At 45.6% G+C, this 18687-nt stretch overlaps 1 protein-coding gene across 2 annotated transcripts in view; it reads right to left on the bottom strand.

Moving 5' to 3' along the window:
* Nucleotides 1-335: 335 nt before the first annotated feature.
* LOC149853168 (uncharacterized protein KIAA1958 homolog) overlaps nt 336-18687 on the bottom strand; it is a 28359-nt gene continuing 10007 nt past the window's right edge. For both annotated transcript variants that reach the window (XM_090027833.1, XM_090027832.1), the window contains 3 exons: nt 9188-9264; nt 6644-7838; nt 336-2534 (listed from right to left, as the gene is read on the bottom strand). In XM_090027833.1, the coding sequence (XP_089883959.1) occupies nt 1687-2534; nt 6644-7838; nt 9188-9190 (2046 nt within the window). In that variant the 5' untranslated portion in view covers nt 9191-9264 and the 3' untranslated portion in view covers nt 336-1686. The remainder of the gene's footprint in view (nt 2535-6643; nt 7839-9187; nt 9265-18687) is intronic.

Raw genomic sequence — 18687 nt, 5'->3', positions numbered from 1 at the left:
TCAAATGCTAATTTTATATAGTGCAATGCTGGCCTGTTTGCAGAGGGGTCAGACAGTGGAGGTAGGGGATGTGCCAGGCAGGGACAAGTCTGAGCCTGTGCCTATCTGCTTAGCTTTTCTGCTTATCTTCTCGGGCTTCTTGACACCCTTTATGGGATCTCAAGGGCTGAGAATCACTGTCCTAGGGTGTGCACTAAGCAGCCAGGCCTGAAAAAAGGGGTTAAGGCTGATTATTATCACGTTGTTTTGTTCTTTATTAATAAAACCCAATCCCCCAGGGAAAGGGTTGACTTCTGGATTTCATGTGGTTTGCAGATCAGTTTGGCAACGGTCCCTGCTCATGCTCCCTCTTACCCAGAACCTATATGTGCATGTGTGTCCGTGCATCATTGGGACACCCACAGTGCCCCAAACTGGTGACAGATTGCTCCGATTCAGGCTTTTGCGATAATGCCATAAAGTGCAGGAAAGGCAAGCTATCTTCTAGGCACTTAGCTGAGGAAGTTCAGCTCTCTGTGCCTTGTTGATGGGGAGAGCAATGCTCACTTATCCTTTGTAAAGGATTCTTGAGATCTACAGTTTAAATGCTGCTATGGAGGGGACTGGACCCTACGAAGGGAGTGACCCACAGAGATCTTAGGTTTCTGGAGTCTCAGGAGGGCTTCCCACAAAGGGATCCAGCTGCATGATCTGCTCTGTGGTGCAAATGGGACCCACTTAAAGACAAGTCTGTGGTTGATCATTCTAGTGGAAATGTGATGGGAGCAGCAGGAGTGAACAGGCAAGTCTTTTGGTCCACCTGATTGCCAGCTCTGGGCTACTGATTTCACCTTCTCAGGGGAGACCGATGCTGATCAAGTCAAACTGAATTTATTAAGAGATGCCCGCAATCCAACAATTGTAACCGGACTTTAAGAAAATATAGACATTGAAGAACTCTGAATAAATCAAAGCATTGGCTATAATCTCCTAAAACAAGAACTGGTATACTGAAGGAAATAGCTTTGTTAGAAAACATGTTGCTGGCTTTGGTAACTTCCTAAAACACAGAACGAAGTAAATCTAAGATTCCTTCCCCCTCTTAGAAAAGGAAAAGAGAGAGAGAATTAATTTGAACACTGTTTAAAACACTCTGAATAGCTATAGTGGCAACTCTGAATAGTATGTGGCAACCATTGATGGTATTCCATCACTTCCCCTCCTTCCCCAAGCCAACTCCTCCTACTTAGCTTTTCCTTATAAAAGGAGATGTTACACAAGACTGCTGCTAAATACAGTTTATAATCAGGTCAGTTCCAGCCCTCCCTAAACCGCACATACCTGTAATTCTTAGCAATATTATTCAAATATGGGCCCTGTTAACATTAATGTTAGCTCTCTGAAGCACTGAGCTAATAATTCAGCAGAACATTAATGGTTTAAATCTGGGATTATGTTTCATGCTTGCATTGTGTGTTGAATAATGCATTCTGCTCTGGCTCTTGCTATTGATGAAAGCCCTACACTTCATCGGAAAATGAAGGTGATGGTAATTTTAAAGCCCATTTAAAGTCATTATGCCAAACTCCGAGGAAAGGAGCTGTTTCTGTCTACCTATACTAAGTGCTGCTATGTTAAACGATTCTAAAATTACTGGACCAAAAAAAATTCTCCCAAAATAGGGATGCAGAAATCAAACTGACCCTCTTACTTAGTGGACCTCTTTTCAGATCCTTTAACTTGCTGGATGATGACTTTCATCATTTTTTCCATTTTGGTTTTGGTCAGTGATTTTCTACAGTACCAGATTTGGTCCCATATAGAGCACAAAGGTTTAGGAGAGAGGTAAAATGGATCGTGATCGTGAAACATATCCAAAGGCCTCCTCCTAGCATACTCCTTATAGTCCCAGACAGGACAGCTGCCTGGATTATCAGGCTTGGCATATATGCATAGACCTGACTCCTCTGGATTTGCCTTTGCATTCAGATTTTCTTTCCACTCCAAGTACTCTACCCCCTCCTCATTCTTTTTCAATAAAACCTGCCCCCACCACAGATTCTGGGTCTGGTGGTGCGTATTTGCCCCGAAACCTCTAACAATGTTTACAAGCATTAAGTGCAGGAATCCTTCGGGATGCATTCGGCTGAGTATGCCTTTCTTGCGAAGATCCTCAACGTCTCTATCTGTCAGGTTTTCCAGGATACTCCAGTCTCTCTCCCTCTCTTTTTGTGATAGTTGTTGGCCTTTCACTTTTAAGGCTTCTTGAGATGCTGCGAATTCGAAGCCTTTCACCACGCTATACTCGTACTTGTGTTCCTTGAGGTACCTCTCTATACTGCTCTGGAAGAAGAATAAGGAGCTGGCCGAGAACTCGGCACCGTTCTGCTTCCTGACGTTAGTGTAGAATGAGGCTAGGTAATTATCGAGGGCTTCTGGTGGCAGCGTGAAGATCTCCCGCTTTTCAGACGGGTAATGTAATGCCAGCCAGTCTCTGAACATTTTTATGTCGCTGATGTTACGGATTCTCTTGCTCTCTGACTTCCTCACTACCTCTAAAAGATAAGAAACAACTCTAGAGAGTAAGGGTAATGCAGAGTTGTGTTCATGTACCTCTAAAGAATTAAAGGGAGCAGGATCCCATTAAGTTGGGGTTCTTGTCCTCCTGCCTGCCTCTTCTCCAGCTGTTTTACCCCTGCCTGTACTTTGACACCTATGCTGGAATTTCTGCCTTTGCTGCTGGGCTGTTCTTCTATGGGTGGTAGGTAATGCGGTGTCCTTGTCACCAGGGAGCCTGGTTTTCTCCGATTTAAACAAATCCCCAATTTTCAGTTAAAAAAAAAAAAGTAATCCCGAATCCACAATTTTTTGTGATTTAAAGGAAATGCAACTAATATATAGATATGTATATAGCAGCATCTCATTTTAATTGTGGAAAAATGTGGATTTGGAATTACATTTTTTTTTTTAACTGAAAATTGGGGATTTTTTTTTTTTTAATTGGAGAAGACCAGGAGCCCTGCATCACTCAGTGGAGTTCCTATACCCGGTCATATTGTTTTGAGCTTGTTTTATTCTATGGGAGCAGTGTTAAGCCAGGTGTGAATTCATGCCACTCAGTGGCTTGTAAAATGCATCCCAGCACAGCAATAAGTTCAACCCACCCTCAGCCCTTTAGAATAGGATTTAAGGTGGAACCTGAATTGCCTGCGTGTTGGGAATGGGGTGATTTTTACCCAGCCTAATTATGATTCATTGAAGGCACACCCAGACTCCACTTCCTTATGGGTCCAGTCATCTAACTAAGGCCTGCAAGGCTGCGCCTCGAATTCCAAACCTTAGCTATCCCAGAAGCAGCAGGTGAACTTTCTTCTCCACTTGCAAACATGCAGATGTATATTTTATCGTGTAAATTTGGATCACTGAAGGCAATGGGAGCTGGCCTGCATAAAGGTGAAGGTATAAGGCAATGTCTATATGCATCTAATTAACCAAATAAAATATATATGGAGAGAGAGCATAAACTGTTGTGCACTCAAGCTCACTTCATCAGATGCTGTGAAAGGACAAGCATACAGCAGGCCTCAGGATCCGACTTGCATGTTCACAGTGTCATGCTAATCATCATATAGACTATATTTCACGGTGTGAGCCAGAATGGAAGCTGCTTCAGAAGAGGAAGGAAATACAGCTCTGTTCATGAAGCAGAAAATGTTAGCTAAAAGCTAGCCGGAGGGCCTGCAAGTAAAAAAAGGGCCTGTCTCTAGTAGGAAAAAGTGAATAAAAACATCTTTTAAAACAGGGCTGCCAGGATTCCACCTGAGTTTCTTTCTTAGGTTGTCATGGCAGTAGCACATCCATATCGTTCTAGTTCGGTGTTGTCTAAGAAGCAAATTGCTTAGGGTAAAAATTCACTCCTTTTGCAGAGGGTCAGAATACGATCTAAGCCTTGCTGCATAATGCAGATGCCCTAAAGAGTAGGGAGAAACCCATCGCAGAAAGTGCGCTAGGCATAGGCATGTATCTTGGGGGTCTTAATGCATACGGCAGCAGCTTGGTAGTGGGGTTCTTGGTAGTGGCAATTGTTGAGGGTGCACGTATCCTGTTTTTTGCCTTTTCTTTTCATGATGCAAGGTCTTGTTGTGGTCCATCTTATGTTAGCCACCTTATAGGTGCATGGTTGTAATGTGAACTAAGGGATGATAACTATACATCCATTTGGTAAGTCACAAGTGCAAAAGGTAGCATACCATCTATTATAAGGCATTTTTCAAGGCCTTTTGCCTTTGCTGCATGTCTGCATGATCTCACTTCCCGGCACATACTACACAACCCAAATTTGGGTATCCAGGTCTGCATAGATCTTTGTCTCTTCTTATTCCCCCCACCACGCCAGAGTCTGTGCAATAGAGGTGGGCGCGGTGTGGGGTCCTGCAGCTGATGGCTGGGGATGTCGGGGGTTGGTAGCTAAAGCTACTGAGTGGTATATGCAAAGACAGAAATGGCATGTGAATCAATAAATGCAGAGACTGGAAGCTGAGCTCTGTATTGAGCCACAAGCCATTTATCTTGCTGTCTGGAAGAAATGATCATTGCAAAGATCCTCTCGGAGGACTTCGCAGTGGCGTCTGATGAGAGATGGGTTTTTTTTCAATTTCAGCAATATGCATGCAAACTGTAGTCGTGCGTCAGGGTTTTTTATTGTTTGTAAGGCTTTAGCTACACCTAGAATGAGTGAGTCCACATATGGAAGTACTCAGGGAGACCTACTGTGTTTTAAATTCACATCCTATCTCAGTCTGAATAAACTTCCAAGTGGAGATGAGCCCTGGAGTGCTACTTCAGCATTTAATTTCTTTTCTTCAAAACAATGTCAAACCTATGGCAGTTTTACTCTATTGAAAGTACCACCTGACTTAACTATATGCTCTGTTTTTCTTTACTGAAACGTGCAAACTTCCCAACAGTGTTACAAGCCCTAACACAGCAAAAGTCTACAATGATTTTTCCTTTAGCTCATGTTGTAGGTGCTGGCCTCAAGAATTATACAAATCCAATGAACGAGGCTTCACCATAGCAGCAAGCAATGGCCCAAATATGCTATTTACTGCCAGAAATTAAGTCCTAGACGCTACAAGTTTGCTTCAAAATCCATGTGCGTTTCTAGTAAACATCCCTTTGAATTAATATTCAGGTTGCTCTTGGTAGGCAGGCCGCAGTTCAATGGAGTCACAGTGCTAAGCAGCTGGATGGAGCAGGGGATGATGAACCCATGAGCTCTGACTTCCAAAACTGTTTCCCCAATTTTTTTTTCAGAGTTGTCTGCAAATATTGACCCACATTCAAATCAGGGAGATGTTCAGCTACTCTGTAATTGTGTGAAACAGTTTGCAAGCACACTGACAATTACAGGTTCAAATGTTTTGGCTCTTTTTATAGCATTGTTAAATATTCGCTTATTTAATGTGCACTAATCGCTGAAGTTGAAGCAACGTGTTTTTAATGGACCACTGATTCCAGTATGCCAGTGGATTAGCCACAGGTAGCAAAAAACCTGATCATTTAGGAAAGGAAGTGCATCATTTCACTAATGGACTTCCCAATATTTGGCAAAAAGTGGCATCTGCTTGTTAGACATGCACAGGGTATAATTATTATGTCTTTTTGTACAGACGGTGATTGTTCATAGGAGGGTTTCAAACAGCCACAAGGCAGGGTTCTCAGTTCTTCATCCAAGAGCATAGTCTTACCAAGAGTCTTGTGACACCGTGTCACGTAAAAATATCTGATGAAAAGCGGGTCTGAGTGGCCTCTACCAAGGAGTGAATTTTACAAATGAAAAATGCTTGAGTGTTGTTTGACTACCAGAAACAATAGCTAAACCCACATCCTGGCTAGAACACATTTTAAATCTCTTTATTAAACTGCATCTATACCTTTTGGGCTCCAAGACATGTGATGAATCTCTGGTCTCATGGAAGTTTATGGGAAATTTGCCACTGACTTCAGTGGAGGCAAAGTTGCACCTGTGATGTCTAAACTCGGTTTGTTTTTAAAAATCACTTTGTCTTTCATTTTCCTTCTGAGACCAGAGTTCATGCTCCTGGGTGCCATTAAGGACTGCAAGGACTGTAGTTTGATGTGCAGCTGGTACTATGCATGTGATCAAAGGCCCATGGAGCTAGCGTGGCGAAGGCATGCCTGTTTCTGTAGCCAACAGCACATGAGGGAGTGATGTGGCTTGCTGCTTTTGACCACAGCCCTACTGAGGAGGTGCCCATTTTACAGCTTGGTTCACTAGAGAGTCCAGAATAGCCCTCAGTAGCATACCCCAGAGCCCTAGTAAGACTCCTTGACCACTCTGCGACACATCCCCCTAAAGCATACTGTAGTAAAATGTAAAGGCCAAAATGTTCAAACACAGGTGCTAATACTAGCCAGCTAAATCTATGTTTGGTCACCCAAACGTGCGGACCTGTCTTCTGAAGCGAGGCTTGTTTGAAGTGCCTAGTAGCACCCGAGGTGCTCAGCACCTCTGAACGTCAGGCACTGTTAGGTATCCAAATACAGATATGGGTGGCTGAACGAAGCCACGCAAGGTTGAATATGGCAGCTGAAGAGCTTAAAACCACCCATGTAGGAATAAAACTCCAGGCACTCTTACTTTTGTTTGAAGGTGCAGGCAGGCCATCCTTGGCGCTTTCGTTCCCTGGAGCAGGTGAAGCTAAAGCACTTGCTGCGGTCTGGGATCCTGACTGTTTGCTTTCCTCGCCAGGTGTTTCGGCAGCGTTCCTGACTAACCCCGTCCCCGACGTGACGTGCTCAGAAGGGCACAGCTGGTGGACCACGCCAAGTGGTGCGGAGTCGTGGAAAGCTCTAAATACAGGGGGCTCAAACGGGGCCCTGGTTTCCATGCTGGGGATGGGAGTTGCTGTTAACTGCTCTTTAGACACTGCTGATTCAGAGGGATTCCCTGCTCCAGAGGTTTTGCTTCTGGACTTAGCAGGAGGAGGAGCAATTAAATTCAAGCAGTGGTTTTCCAGGCTCTCTGGACTGCTGCGTTCTAAAATCTCTTGTAAAAAGGGGGTCGTCACCGCCTTCCCTTTGCAGACAGAAATAGATGTCTGGGTGGCCGTATCCTGGCTAGTCCCTCTGTTCCTATCGCCTTGCACTTGCAGTTCATACTCAGCCAAGACTTCTTTATTCTGTGAGTCTGAAAGAATATTCCAATTTATTTTGGGTCCTTCCTCTGCTTCAAACTGTTCCTCATCAGAGATGTCTTGCAGGTCCTCCATGCTTTTCGTCGGCCCGGTACCTTGGTTGGTTGTGGCACAGCTAGCCGTTGTTAGTAGCATGTTCTGCTCTGCGGCGCAGCACAGTCTTGTGGAGTTGCTGTCTTTCAGAGGAATAAGTCCACTCTGGTTTTCTGGTGGCACTGCTATATCGCATGCTATGAAGCACATATTGGCTTCTTTCTTTTGAGCTATCCCTGGAGATCTGCTGTGGCATCCTGTGCTCTCAGAATCAGCTTTCAGTGAGCTTACCCTGTATCTCTTTTCGCTTAAATTGTGGTCTGCTGAGCAGGAATCAGAGGTTTGGGGCCTCTTCTTCTGTTCTACGCTTTCCTCCCTGCTTCTGAAGTACAGTGCCCCACCGCAGCGCCAGTGATAGGCATGTCCGGTGACACATATCCATAGAACAGAATTGTCCCTGGTGGGCCGGTCCATGCCCTGTACAATTTCCAAGGCTGGGATTTGATTGCATATCGTTCCATGAGTGTGCGCCCAAGTCACTAAGTTGGTCAGATCCTTGGCAATTGATCTGATGTTGCTGCAGGTTGTATCTTCAAGGTTCTCGTCCTGCAAAGGTGTTTAAAACTGGCTTTAAAATGGGATGTTCGTTATAATGGGGCAATAGGAGCTGCTGTCTAGCATCTTGCTCATTTTAATCACTTTAACCGAATACTTGATTTGATGGCTTTTTTTCAAGCTATTTGTCAAAAAACTTAAGTATAAGGTATAACCATCCAGGTCAATATTCAACCAATTTGCTCCCCCGAAAACAATATCTTCATCAATGATCTGGAAGATAGGATGCTGTGCACCTATCAGCGAGTGTGCAGTTGACACTGAGGTGGAGGGGAGTAATAGATATGATGGAGGGCAGGGCTAGGATTCAGAGTGACCTAGACATGTTGGAGGATTGGGCCAAAAGAAATCCCACAAGGTACAATAAGGACAAATGTAAAATCCTGTACTTGGGATGGAACAATCCCATGCACCAGTATAGACGAGGACTGGTTGGCTAAGAAGCATCTGTGCAGAAAATGTCCTGGGGGTGACAGTGGACAATAAGCTGGATATGAGCCAGAAGGCTGATTGCATCCTGGGCTGCATTGGTAGGAGCTTTGCCAGCAGATCGAGGGAAGTGATTCTTCTCCTCTATTCTGCACTGGTGAGGCCACATCTGGAGGACTGTGTCCAGTTTTGCCTGCCTCCTCCCCACTGTAGAAAGGATGCGGACAAATCAGAGCGTTCAGCAGAGGGCAGCAAAACTGGTTCTTCTGAGAAGCGGCTAAGGGAATCAGTCTGGAAAAAAGAAGCCTGAAAGGGGATTGAATAGCAGCCTTCAGCTCCCTGCAGGGGGGTTGCAAAGAGGATGGAGCTGGGCTGTTCTCAGTGGGGACAGATGACAGGACAAGGAGCGATGGGTTCACATTGCAACAAAGGAGGTTTAAGTTGGATGTTAGGAAAAAACTTTTTCACTAGCAGGGTGGTGAAGCACTGGAACAGGTAACCCGGGGAGGTGGTGGACTCTCCATCCTTGGAGGTTTTTAAGACCCAGCTAGACGCAGCCTTGGCTGGGATGATGTAGTTGAGGATAGTCCTGCTTTGAGCAGGGGGCTGGACTAGAAGTGACATCCTGAGGTCCCTTCCCGCCCTCATTTCCTATGATTCTATGATCTTTGTAACTAAAAATAATTTCCTTTTATAAAGAATCCCCCTTGCAGTGAGGTACTTTTTCATCGTGTACAAGATTGTATTTGTTGGAACAATTTTGTAAAACTACTCACAAGCAGCACATTTTACATTCTACCTATGGGAAAAGATGAAATGGTCTCTAAAAGAATTAAAGTCAAGTTCAATAACATATGCAAAGCTAATTAACAATGTCCAATGAGCTATACTAAACTTGACAGTGTACTCACCATGCTGCTGTGGAATATGCTATTCTGGTAGAAAACACTGTCTGTCGCTTAAATACTCCTCCTTCCCTTCACAGAACCTAGAATGAGCAGCATATATATTTCATTTTTCTATTTTGAGTGGCAGCTCCCAACAAACGTCTCATTGAGCAAAGATTGAGTGGTTTCACTCCTGCAAATACTCTACTAATGTGAGAAGCAAAGGTTTTTTTGGATTTAGGTGGTACCTTTAACGGGACTAGCTGTATAGAGATGGACTTACTAATGGGAATAATTCCATTAGGTTGAGTGGGACTAAACAGAGGAGAAGCTACTCATGTAAATCTCTGGTACACTCTAGGGACCTGATCCTGCAATCAAAATCAAAATAAAGCATGAATTATACATATGGAATATTTAAAATGCTTCTCTGCACTACCTAAAGTCCAAACAGAACAGCACTGTAGTCTTTAATTCTCCAAGCAGAAATAGGAATATAAGTAATTAGAAGCAAAATAGACTTGCCTTATTATTTAACTTTTTTAAAGGGAAATTTGATGGTGGAGATACTTCAAGGTATTGTCTATTTCTCTCTATGTATTTAAGCTCGTGTTTCGGGGGGAAAAACCTTCAGTCTACATAAAGCTTCTTTGAAAATCCTAAGCTTGATAAACAGAAGCATGTTCTCTATCCTTGCATGGAGAGCTGGTGAATTAACTCAAATAAGTTACTGTGATGGAGTGATGCCAAGAGGCATCAGCACAGAAGGGCCGGCCCGTGCTTGCTGCTGTAGAAAGTTGCAGGTTATGACTGAGATCCCTGCATCACAGAGCTTGCAATCTGTCCCGTACCTTACGCATTTAATGCTGGTAAAAGGTACTAGACTGAAAGCGTTGGAGAAAGAAATACGCTGTCTACTCATCCAGCTGTCAAGTTGATCGCTGTCCCCAGGGTGACATTTCACTCTGGTGAGAAAAAAGCCTGTATTTGCTTTGCAAAGGATGCATGTTGCATCCTTTGCTCTCTGAACAAGGGCAAGTGTGCAGAAAGGAAGGAATTTATTCCCTTGGCTGATGGAAATGGAGCATCTGTTTATTATGAATATAGTGTCTAAGGAGGTTTATGGCATGGATACACCAGCTGAATTCAGGAAAAGCCTGCCTGCATACAAGCAGGAAAGAGTACAATGGTTTTGGATGGCCGTTCATCTCTCAGCACCTAAGGGACAATGCAAGGGTCATTTGCCTTGATGTTCTGCCCTTGACCCCCTGATGAGCTCACCAGGCTGGTTTTGGCCAAAATATTCAGGAAGAGGAGACATAGGACTGCTGCCTGGATGAAAATGAAGCCTCTGTTAGTCTGTGGGGTTATCGACTCAAACATGCCAGCAGGGAGAGAGGGCTGAATAGGTCAAGCCTTCATCTGCACGTGGCTATATTGACTATGCTCCCTGGTATCACGTTTACACATGTGCCTGGGACCGCAGCACATTGAGCTCGGGTGCCGCAGCCCTGGCTGGCAGGGGGCCCAGGGAGTCAGTCTGCCAGCCCGGAGCTGCTCCACCCCAGCTCAGCGTGCTGCAGAGGGGCTGGCTGGGGCACAAGGGTGCTACTGCGTGGGGCTAGCAGGCAGGTAGCCCACGCACAGTAGTACCCTCGTGCCCCAGCCTGCCCCAGTCATCATCTACACGTGTGTTGCAGCAGAGTAAATAACTCCACTGTAGGATAGTACTTGAGTTGGCCAGTACAGTGGATTTAATTAGTTTACTCTGGCTCCTCTGTCCGGGGCAGGTGCAATGGGGGAGAGCAGCTCGGCCACCCTTGGTGGCCAGGAGGCAGAACTGCAGGGGCAATTGCTGTGGGTGGCATGGGGCATCAGGCATGGAGGGTGCTGCATGTCATTGAATGACAGATGGAGCAGCCTCTTTCTGCTGTGTTTTAGCCCCAGTAGCTGAGTGCTTAGGGCAGAAATGTCCCCATTGCATTGTCCTCCAGGGACAGCTAAATGCAAGGAGCAGTGGCTCAGCTAGGGACAAAAGCCACCAATTCAATGACAGATAGCCGAGTGGAAAAACAAATGAATTTCCAACTGCTCAGCAAAGCAGCAGCCAACAGGGAAACCAAAAAAACCCGCAAATGAAACCTCAGCCCCCAAGCCAGATCACCGGTTATCTCCAGTCAAGGGAGAGGCTTCGGGCGGGGGGTGGGAATTCTCTCTCACTGAGTTTATTTTACCTCCCAGCAGGAAAGGGATAACAGTCATGAGAACTGTTCCTGTTTTGGAGCACAAAGTGTTGTGCATTAGCAAAGCCCGTGTCCCCATTCCTCTGCAAAGCTCTCCTGTTCCAATGTCTTTTGCTACTGCCTCCCCAGATGTTCCTATTTATGGTTTCTTCTAAGGCCGGGAGGGATAATTTTAGCTTAGAAGGCTGTTTGACATGTTCTGTGCAAGCTGGGTGGTTGAACCACACGTAAGACTGGGATCTGTGAAGGCGCTTCTCAGCGAAAACCAGTGGCTCCTTTTGAAAAAGGCTATGCTTATATGGTAGTAAAAATCATGTTGAAACCTGAGTTTTATACCAGTTCAGCAAATGTATTTTGAGTGTAGGATCTGGCTGTCTACAAGTCTAGGTCTGAATCCACCCTGCTTCTGCATCCATTCTTGCCCGTTGGCCTGCTCCTGTTCTCTTGTGACGCCCAGGCAAGCCAGGCCTCTGACTTCCTTCCGCCCGAGTAGTTTTTTCCCAAAAGGGTTGGATTGTCTGGACAGAGAAAAGGGAACTCTTGTGCCAATGCTCTGGCATTTACAGCTACTGTACTGTGGGAAGAAGATAATAAAAAGAAATTTTGCCTGGTCATAAGGCCGTGAAATTTCTGACTTGGCAGCTGAACTTCTTGATTTCTATCGTAAGCTTCCTAAATGGGACCCTTTCATCTCCTTTTATCTCGAAACACATACTTTCCCTTTCCGGATCTTTCTTCTAAAAAGGCTTTTAATGAAAGTCCAGTGACCCACTAAAATAACTTTCCAGCCCATGCCTGCTCTTGCATGGGGAGTAGCATCAGAGAAGCCAGTCAATGGAGTTACTCTGTATTTATACCACTGTTAACTGAAAGGATGCATTTGCCTTAAATACATGACATTCTCAGCTAGTACAAATCAGCATTACTCCTTCAGCATAGTCAATATAGCCACGTGCAGATGAAGGTAAGGCCCTATGCAGATTTTGTGGCTGTTTTAGCAGCACTGCAACTGCTAGTGATGATGTGGCATTTTAACGATCTTTCCAGGAAGCTCTCCAATCCGGTGATGGGCTCTGAACAGAACTGACATCTTTGTCCGGGCATCCCAAAGTGTTCTTGGTAACCCACTATAGTTAAATGACCCCTACCCTCAGTTAAATAAAAATGGACCTCCCAGCTGCTGGATTGTGCCTTTTGACCAGCTTAATCTGCATAATCAAACTGACACAATGTCAGCTGCTGATTTGATGACTCATTAATCCCTGTATCCTAGAGAATTTAGCCTGGTATTTTCAAAGGAACACCTATCTCTTATGGCTTTTCAATGCCACTAGGACATCAGTATACAGTGATCCCGCTCTCAAATCTCTCTCTGCCTAAATTTTCAAAAGCTACTAGTAATTCAGGATATCATATCACCGTTTCTCCTTTTGTGCATCCAATTTTAGATGGTTCAAAGGGACCTGGTTTTTACAGGGCAGGCATTCAGCGCATTCTGAAGATGGTTTTCTTGCAAGGTGTGGGGGACCCAAGACACCCAAAAACACTTTTGAAAATGTGAGCCTATGTAATTTACTGTTATAAGTGGAAGGGGAGGCCTTTTGTTCACAGTATGCTGAAGACCCTTAAATCTGCTATAATGCACGTAGACTTATGCCAGCAGCATAAACGGAAAAAGGACTCTTTGTATAGATGTACAAAAGGCCCATCAGTGACCTTGTCTTCAGTTTAGTTCCTTTCCCCTCCTACTCCTGATAATCTTGTTCTGTTTCTTTTGCCTATTTTGCAGACTAAAAGTTCAGCTGTCAGGCACAATACCAGCAAATGCACGAGCTGGGAGCATGTCAACCTCCTGACGAGATGACACGGGAAACGGGAACAATTCGAGTTGGAAAAACAGGAAACCGTTCACCATCCAGCCAAGCCCAGTGAGGGAGGACCAGTTCCCTTTGCACGTGCCAGCTTAGAGACAGACACAGACCAAACTGTCAGCTAATGCTAGTTCACAGAGACCTCACATATATTCTTTGTTGAGGAGTCCAAACATATTCCCAAAGAACAGGGCCCTAAAACCTATTTTTCATCGGTGACCCCATCCTCTTCCCCACCATTCCTCTGCATTATGTCTCCTCTCCTAAGGGTCTTCATTCCAAAGCCAAGATCCTTGCAATGTGATCTTAAGCACTGGGGTAAACTGTATTTAGACAAATCTAATGGAAATCTGCAGCCAGTTGGCAGAGGAGAGCCTGGATCCGACAGTCGGTAATGAGCCACTAAAAACAAATGTAATAAAGGAGAAAAATAATTTAAAAACATTGAATGATGTAAATAGAACCTAATATTTAACCCCCACAGGGGAGGAATAACAAGGAATTGAAATGAAAAGGAAATTAGTTATGGAGCACATGCTTAAAAAAATCTAAAAGGGAGACAACTGATTCTGACCCTCCAAATTCCTGCCGCGTGGGGCCTAGTTGCCCATTACCCAGAAAGTTGCAGGGTTAGATCCTGCATTTGAAAGTCACGTCCTTTGTGGGATCAGATCCTTACTCTGCACGGGGTGAATGCGAAGATCCAATCCTGCGTGCCGCTCTGCGTGTGCAAACTGCAATGCAGGCAGCAGTGCCGCGGCCCAACTCTGTTCTCCTACATGCAAATAGTAAAAGAGCAGGAAGAGGATGCAGGATGTCAGAAGAGTGCCTAGACATGTTGAACAAGCTACCCAGAGAGGTGGTGGACTCTCCATCCTTGGAGGTGTTTAAGACCCAGTTGATTCAAAAACCTGAGGCTCTTTGGGAGAGTTTCATGGCTTCAGTGCTTGACTTGTGAACACTCAGGGCTGGCCAGCCTACAGCAGCAACTGGCCTGCTAAGAACACGATCCCATAACTTGAATTTTAAATAGTGTCCAGAAGAGAGACTTCAAACAGGTTTTCCACCAGAGGGTGCTAAACTGCTAATAATGCTGGGACTCGGACAAGAAGAGCAGCTTGATTCCAGTCGTATTTTAGGCGTACACCCAACCCAGATATCGAAAGCATGCCCTTTGTGTGGGCCAGGTTGGCAACAGGATTTACACATCCATCCCCCTACCTCACCCCTGGTCAAGCCCATGCCGGTCGTGGTGCTGGCCATGACCTCAACAATGCAGCAGAGAAAAGCTTGCTTTGAATGCAGAGATTCATCTTCTCCTAAATTTACATGCTGCAGGGGTAAAAATACCATCCCTGTGCATTGCCTCCAGTGTTGTAAAACAACAAGGACCTGCAACCAGCCTGGAAATGGCAATAATTAGTGCAAAGTTCTAGACCAAGGTCTCCTGGCCTGCCAAGATGCTTACTCCGCAGGAAGCTAAAAGTACAGTTCAGTGTTCAGTTTTAGCAGAGCACAGAAACATTGCTGTTTATAAGCCGGGGATGAGAGTGGTTCATAGCTTGTGTGTCTGTCTCTTATCTGCCTGACACTTGGCCTAAAAATTCCTGTCTGGAACTGCCCATCCCAAATCAGAAACAATCCACCCATAATTGAGTTGTCTTATTTTATGGTGGCTAAAAAACCGGTATGATTTCTGATATTACTCGGCGATTCTTTCTCCAGTTCATCTAAGATAGTGAAGTAACAAAGGCCATTTTCTGCTAATCTATTAACAAAGGAATGAAACGGCGCAGGAGGCAGCACGGTCCAGTGGCTCTGTTTTGACTCCCAAGGACATGTCCTGTGACTGAGGGCAAAGTGCTCCCTCTACTCTGTGCATTGCTTTCCCCCCCATCAACAAACAGGGGGAGGAGATGTCCTTGCTGAAACACTGAGTGATGAGTGAAGATGCACCGTGGATACCAGTGAGACTTTGCAACCTAAATTTTCAGCTGTCTCTTTGAGTCTTCAGGCATCTGCTCCCGCCAGGAACACTTGAAATCTGTTTTATCACAGGTGACTCAGTACGGGGATGGGGGTCAAGGACCTCGTTTGCACCCCAAATGGAAGGGCTTGAGGCAGCCTGGCATAAGAGGAAGAGACTATGGGACACATCATGGGATCTGGGTGCTGGCAGGGCACAGGGCTTATTTTACCCACTGCAGCCTTCTCCTCCATGCTGCCCAGACTCTGGGGCCAGCAGTATGGCAGCACAAAAAGCCAAGGAGAAAAAGCCTCCTGCATGATTCAGGGTCCCCTGATGCTCAGGAAGAGACACTATTCCCCCCCCCCCACTTCCCCAAATTGCTTCTAGAGGCATAAGAGATGTGCAGTACCCTTGCAAGCTTGGGGAGGGCTCACTGCACAAGGGCCCTGTGCTGCTCTACCTGTTTCTAACACCTGCTGCTTCTGCCCCTTGCTGTGCCAAGATCAGGCTGTGATGCCTTTGGAGACGAGCACCTGGAGCAATAGGAAAAGCTTGGTCATGGATGGGGAGAGAGAGGAGCAATGGGTCACTGGTTTATAGAAGTGACATTAAAGCCTCGGCTGCTTGCATGTTGCAAGAGCGGGATGGGAAGATGATCCGGGAGCGGTTTCTCTGTATTATAGCCAATGTGCTTTCAAGAGTTTCCAAGCTATCAGCTGGGACTCCAGCCTGAGGGTTCGAGGAGGTCTTGCTCAAGGAAGAATTTTTTCAGAGCTGTTGTTTGGCTGGGCCATAGTTGCTCAGAGCCCATCTGGATCAGTGGTTCTCGACCTTTTTTTGTACCAGAACCCCGTTGTAAACATTTCCCACATTCTTCTTCTTCTTCAAAGGAGAATCCATTTTTAAAGATTGTTTGTGACACTTTCATATATTCTTGCAACCCATGGGTTGGGAAACGCTGATCTAGAGAACCTGTGTCGGGCATGCAAGGGACACAGCTGCATGTGAAAAAACTGGGTGCACGGATTAAACCTCTACAAGCAATAGTTCAGGCCCCAGTCCTATAAAGGACTAAGCTCTCCTGCATACTGCTATCTGCCTTTGCTTCCTGCATGCTCACTGCCCCAGGATCAGTCTTAAATTAAATATTAAACGTGCTAACAGATAGTGTTTCTTTTGTTCCTTTGGCTTGTGAGAGCTGGGTGCCCTCCGTTCCCACTGCCTCTCACCTCTTGTAAGATCAGGCCTCTGTGCTCCTTTGACAGTCCACGATATTTTAATCAGCCACGGAATTGGAAATATTTGTCATGCGTCAATTTTTGCTGAGCCACAGAATCACCTAAACTACGCGGTGGCAAGGATTCCTAGCATTATTTCAGCAGCTGCGCTGACTCTTGCAGACTAGCTGGAAGTATGAAAATCATGTGAAAATGTGGCCGGCCTCCGTTGTAGGAAAATAAACAGGTCTTGCAGGCTGGCGCCAGGCCACGGCTGTTCATGCTCTTCCATCTCGATAGCTAAAATAAGAGCAATGTTAGTCTTCAGCAGGAGCCAAAATGGGCACTTGGTTCTCAGTGTTTTTAACGACCTGAAACATAAGCAAGTCTTCATGCCACGAAAGAAAAAACCTGGTAGCTGCGAGAGAGAAATGCCACTGTGCTTTTTCCATTACATAACATCCTTCAGGAACATATAGGCCAGCAAATGGGAGGCATCCGCTGCATAATTATGGTACTGACAAACCAATTGAACCTCAGCAGCTGCCACTAGGGAGGTTTCATTCATTCCCGGTATTCTTGCCTTTTAAACTTAAGTGGCACTGGAACAAACGCATCTTTGATCCAAGAAGGAAATCGTTTGGAGCTTCATGTTTAATAGAGCTGAAGGCCTGGGAAAATGATGTCTTTATCAGCCGGCATGACAATGCAGGACTCATGGCAGGCATGGTACTCACAAGGGCTTGCTGTCTGAGCCTTACTGCTTTTGCAGAAAGATTTGGGCATGCAGGATCTGTAGAGAAGCAACAGCAAAAATATTTTGTGCTGCTGTAGCACACGCAGAGCATCCCCAACTCTGAGAAGATGCTTGAATGGGGCAAGGAATGAGTTGGGGCAAACAGACAGAGGAATAAATTATGCTGGGTTTAAAAGAAATGGAGTTCACTGTAACAAGCAGTAACCATGGCTGCCCTTATCCTACAGCATGTGGAAGATAAACCACTGTCATTTAGCCATAGGCAGACAAGGCTGTTAGGGTAAATGTGATATCTTTTATTAGACCAAGTAGATAGTTAGAAACATTGTTCTTTGCAAGCTTTCAGGTACAAACATCTTTCAGACAGAGGAAGAGTCTACAGTTGAGCCATGTTTCACTCAGGGGTAAACTGCCTCAGGTTAGATTTGACTGACCAGGGAATAGAAGCAGATATATGAAATGGCTACTGAGGAGCAGCTGACAATGACAGAAGTCCCCCTTGCTTACGTGACCCGGTATAATATGGTCATCTGCCCATCCCATAGGTGGGAGGAAGAGGTGGAGATCATAGCCTCCCATCTAACGATTGCCGTACTGTCCCCTTCTTTTCCCTCCCTGACTCTTTGCAGCTGCAGGCTCCAAACACCCTTCCAGAGATTGCTACAGGGAGGCAAGAGGGTGCCTACAGTAAATCAGGATTTCATAGACATTAGGGTTGGAATGGACCTTATAAGATCATCAGGTCCAAGGCTTAGGTCCAGCAGATGACAGATCTGCTCCAGGCCCTGTTTAGCCATTCTCAGAATGACTCATGGCAGCACATGGGGAGCGAGGCAGATCTCTCCCTGAAAAAGGTACTGGCAGGTCATGTCCCGGAGAGAAAGGGGATTGCTGCTTCGTTCTAGCAGGACTTCTTTTCACACATACCGCTCTTCAGTGTACTGCATTATGCCAGATGAGTAATAATTGATGAGGCACATGGATCCTATGGTAGCCAGGGGCTGAATACACACGTTTCACTTATGTTGAAGGTGGTATGGCTTCATGTCTGCCAGAGGTTTTGTTATAAAGTCCTGGCAAAGGTTAAAATGCAGCGCATGTAACCTAGCACAGGTGTGCCGCAGCCTGCTCCAGGACCACGGATTAAAATTTGCAAGCTCAGAGCTAACTATAGCTTAGAGCTATAGGCCAGTTAGTCTCACTCGATAGGCCAGTTAGTCTTACCTCGATCCTGGGGAAGCTTTTTGAGAGAATTATTCTGGCGCATGTCCACAAGGGCCGGGGGGAGAGATCATGCTTAGGGGCAACCAACACGGGTTCATTAGAGGCAGGTCCTGTCAGACCAACCTGATGGCCTTCTACGTCCAGGTCACCAAATCCTTAGACGCAGGGGTAGCAGTGGACATCGTCTTCCTGGACTTCCGGAAGGCCTTCGACACTGTCTCTCACCCCGTTCTCATTAAGAAA

The sequence above is a fragment of the Crocodylus siamensis genome, chromosome 14, assembly GCF_052110815.1.
Source record: "Crocodylus siamensis isolate JL-2025a chromosome 14, ASM5211081v1, whole genome shotgun sequence".
Lineage (NCBI taxonomy): Eukaryota > Metazoa > Chordata > Crocodylia > Crocodylidae > Crocodylus > Crocodylus siamensis.
Note: the sequence above shows the minus strand (reverse complement) of the source record. Positions and strands in the feature narration are given on the sequence as shown.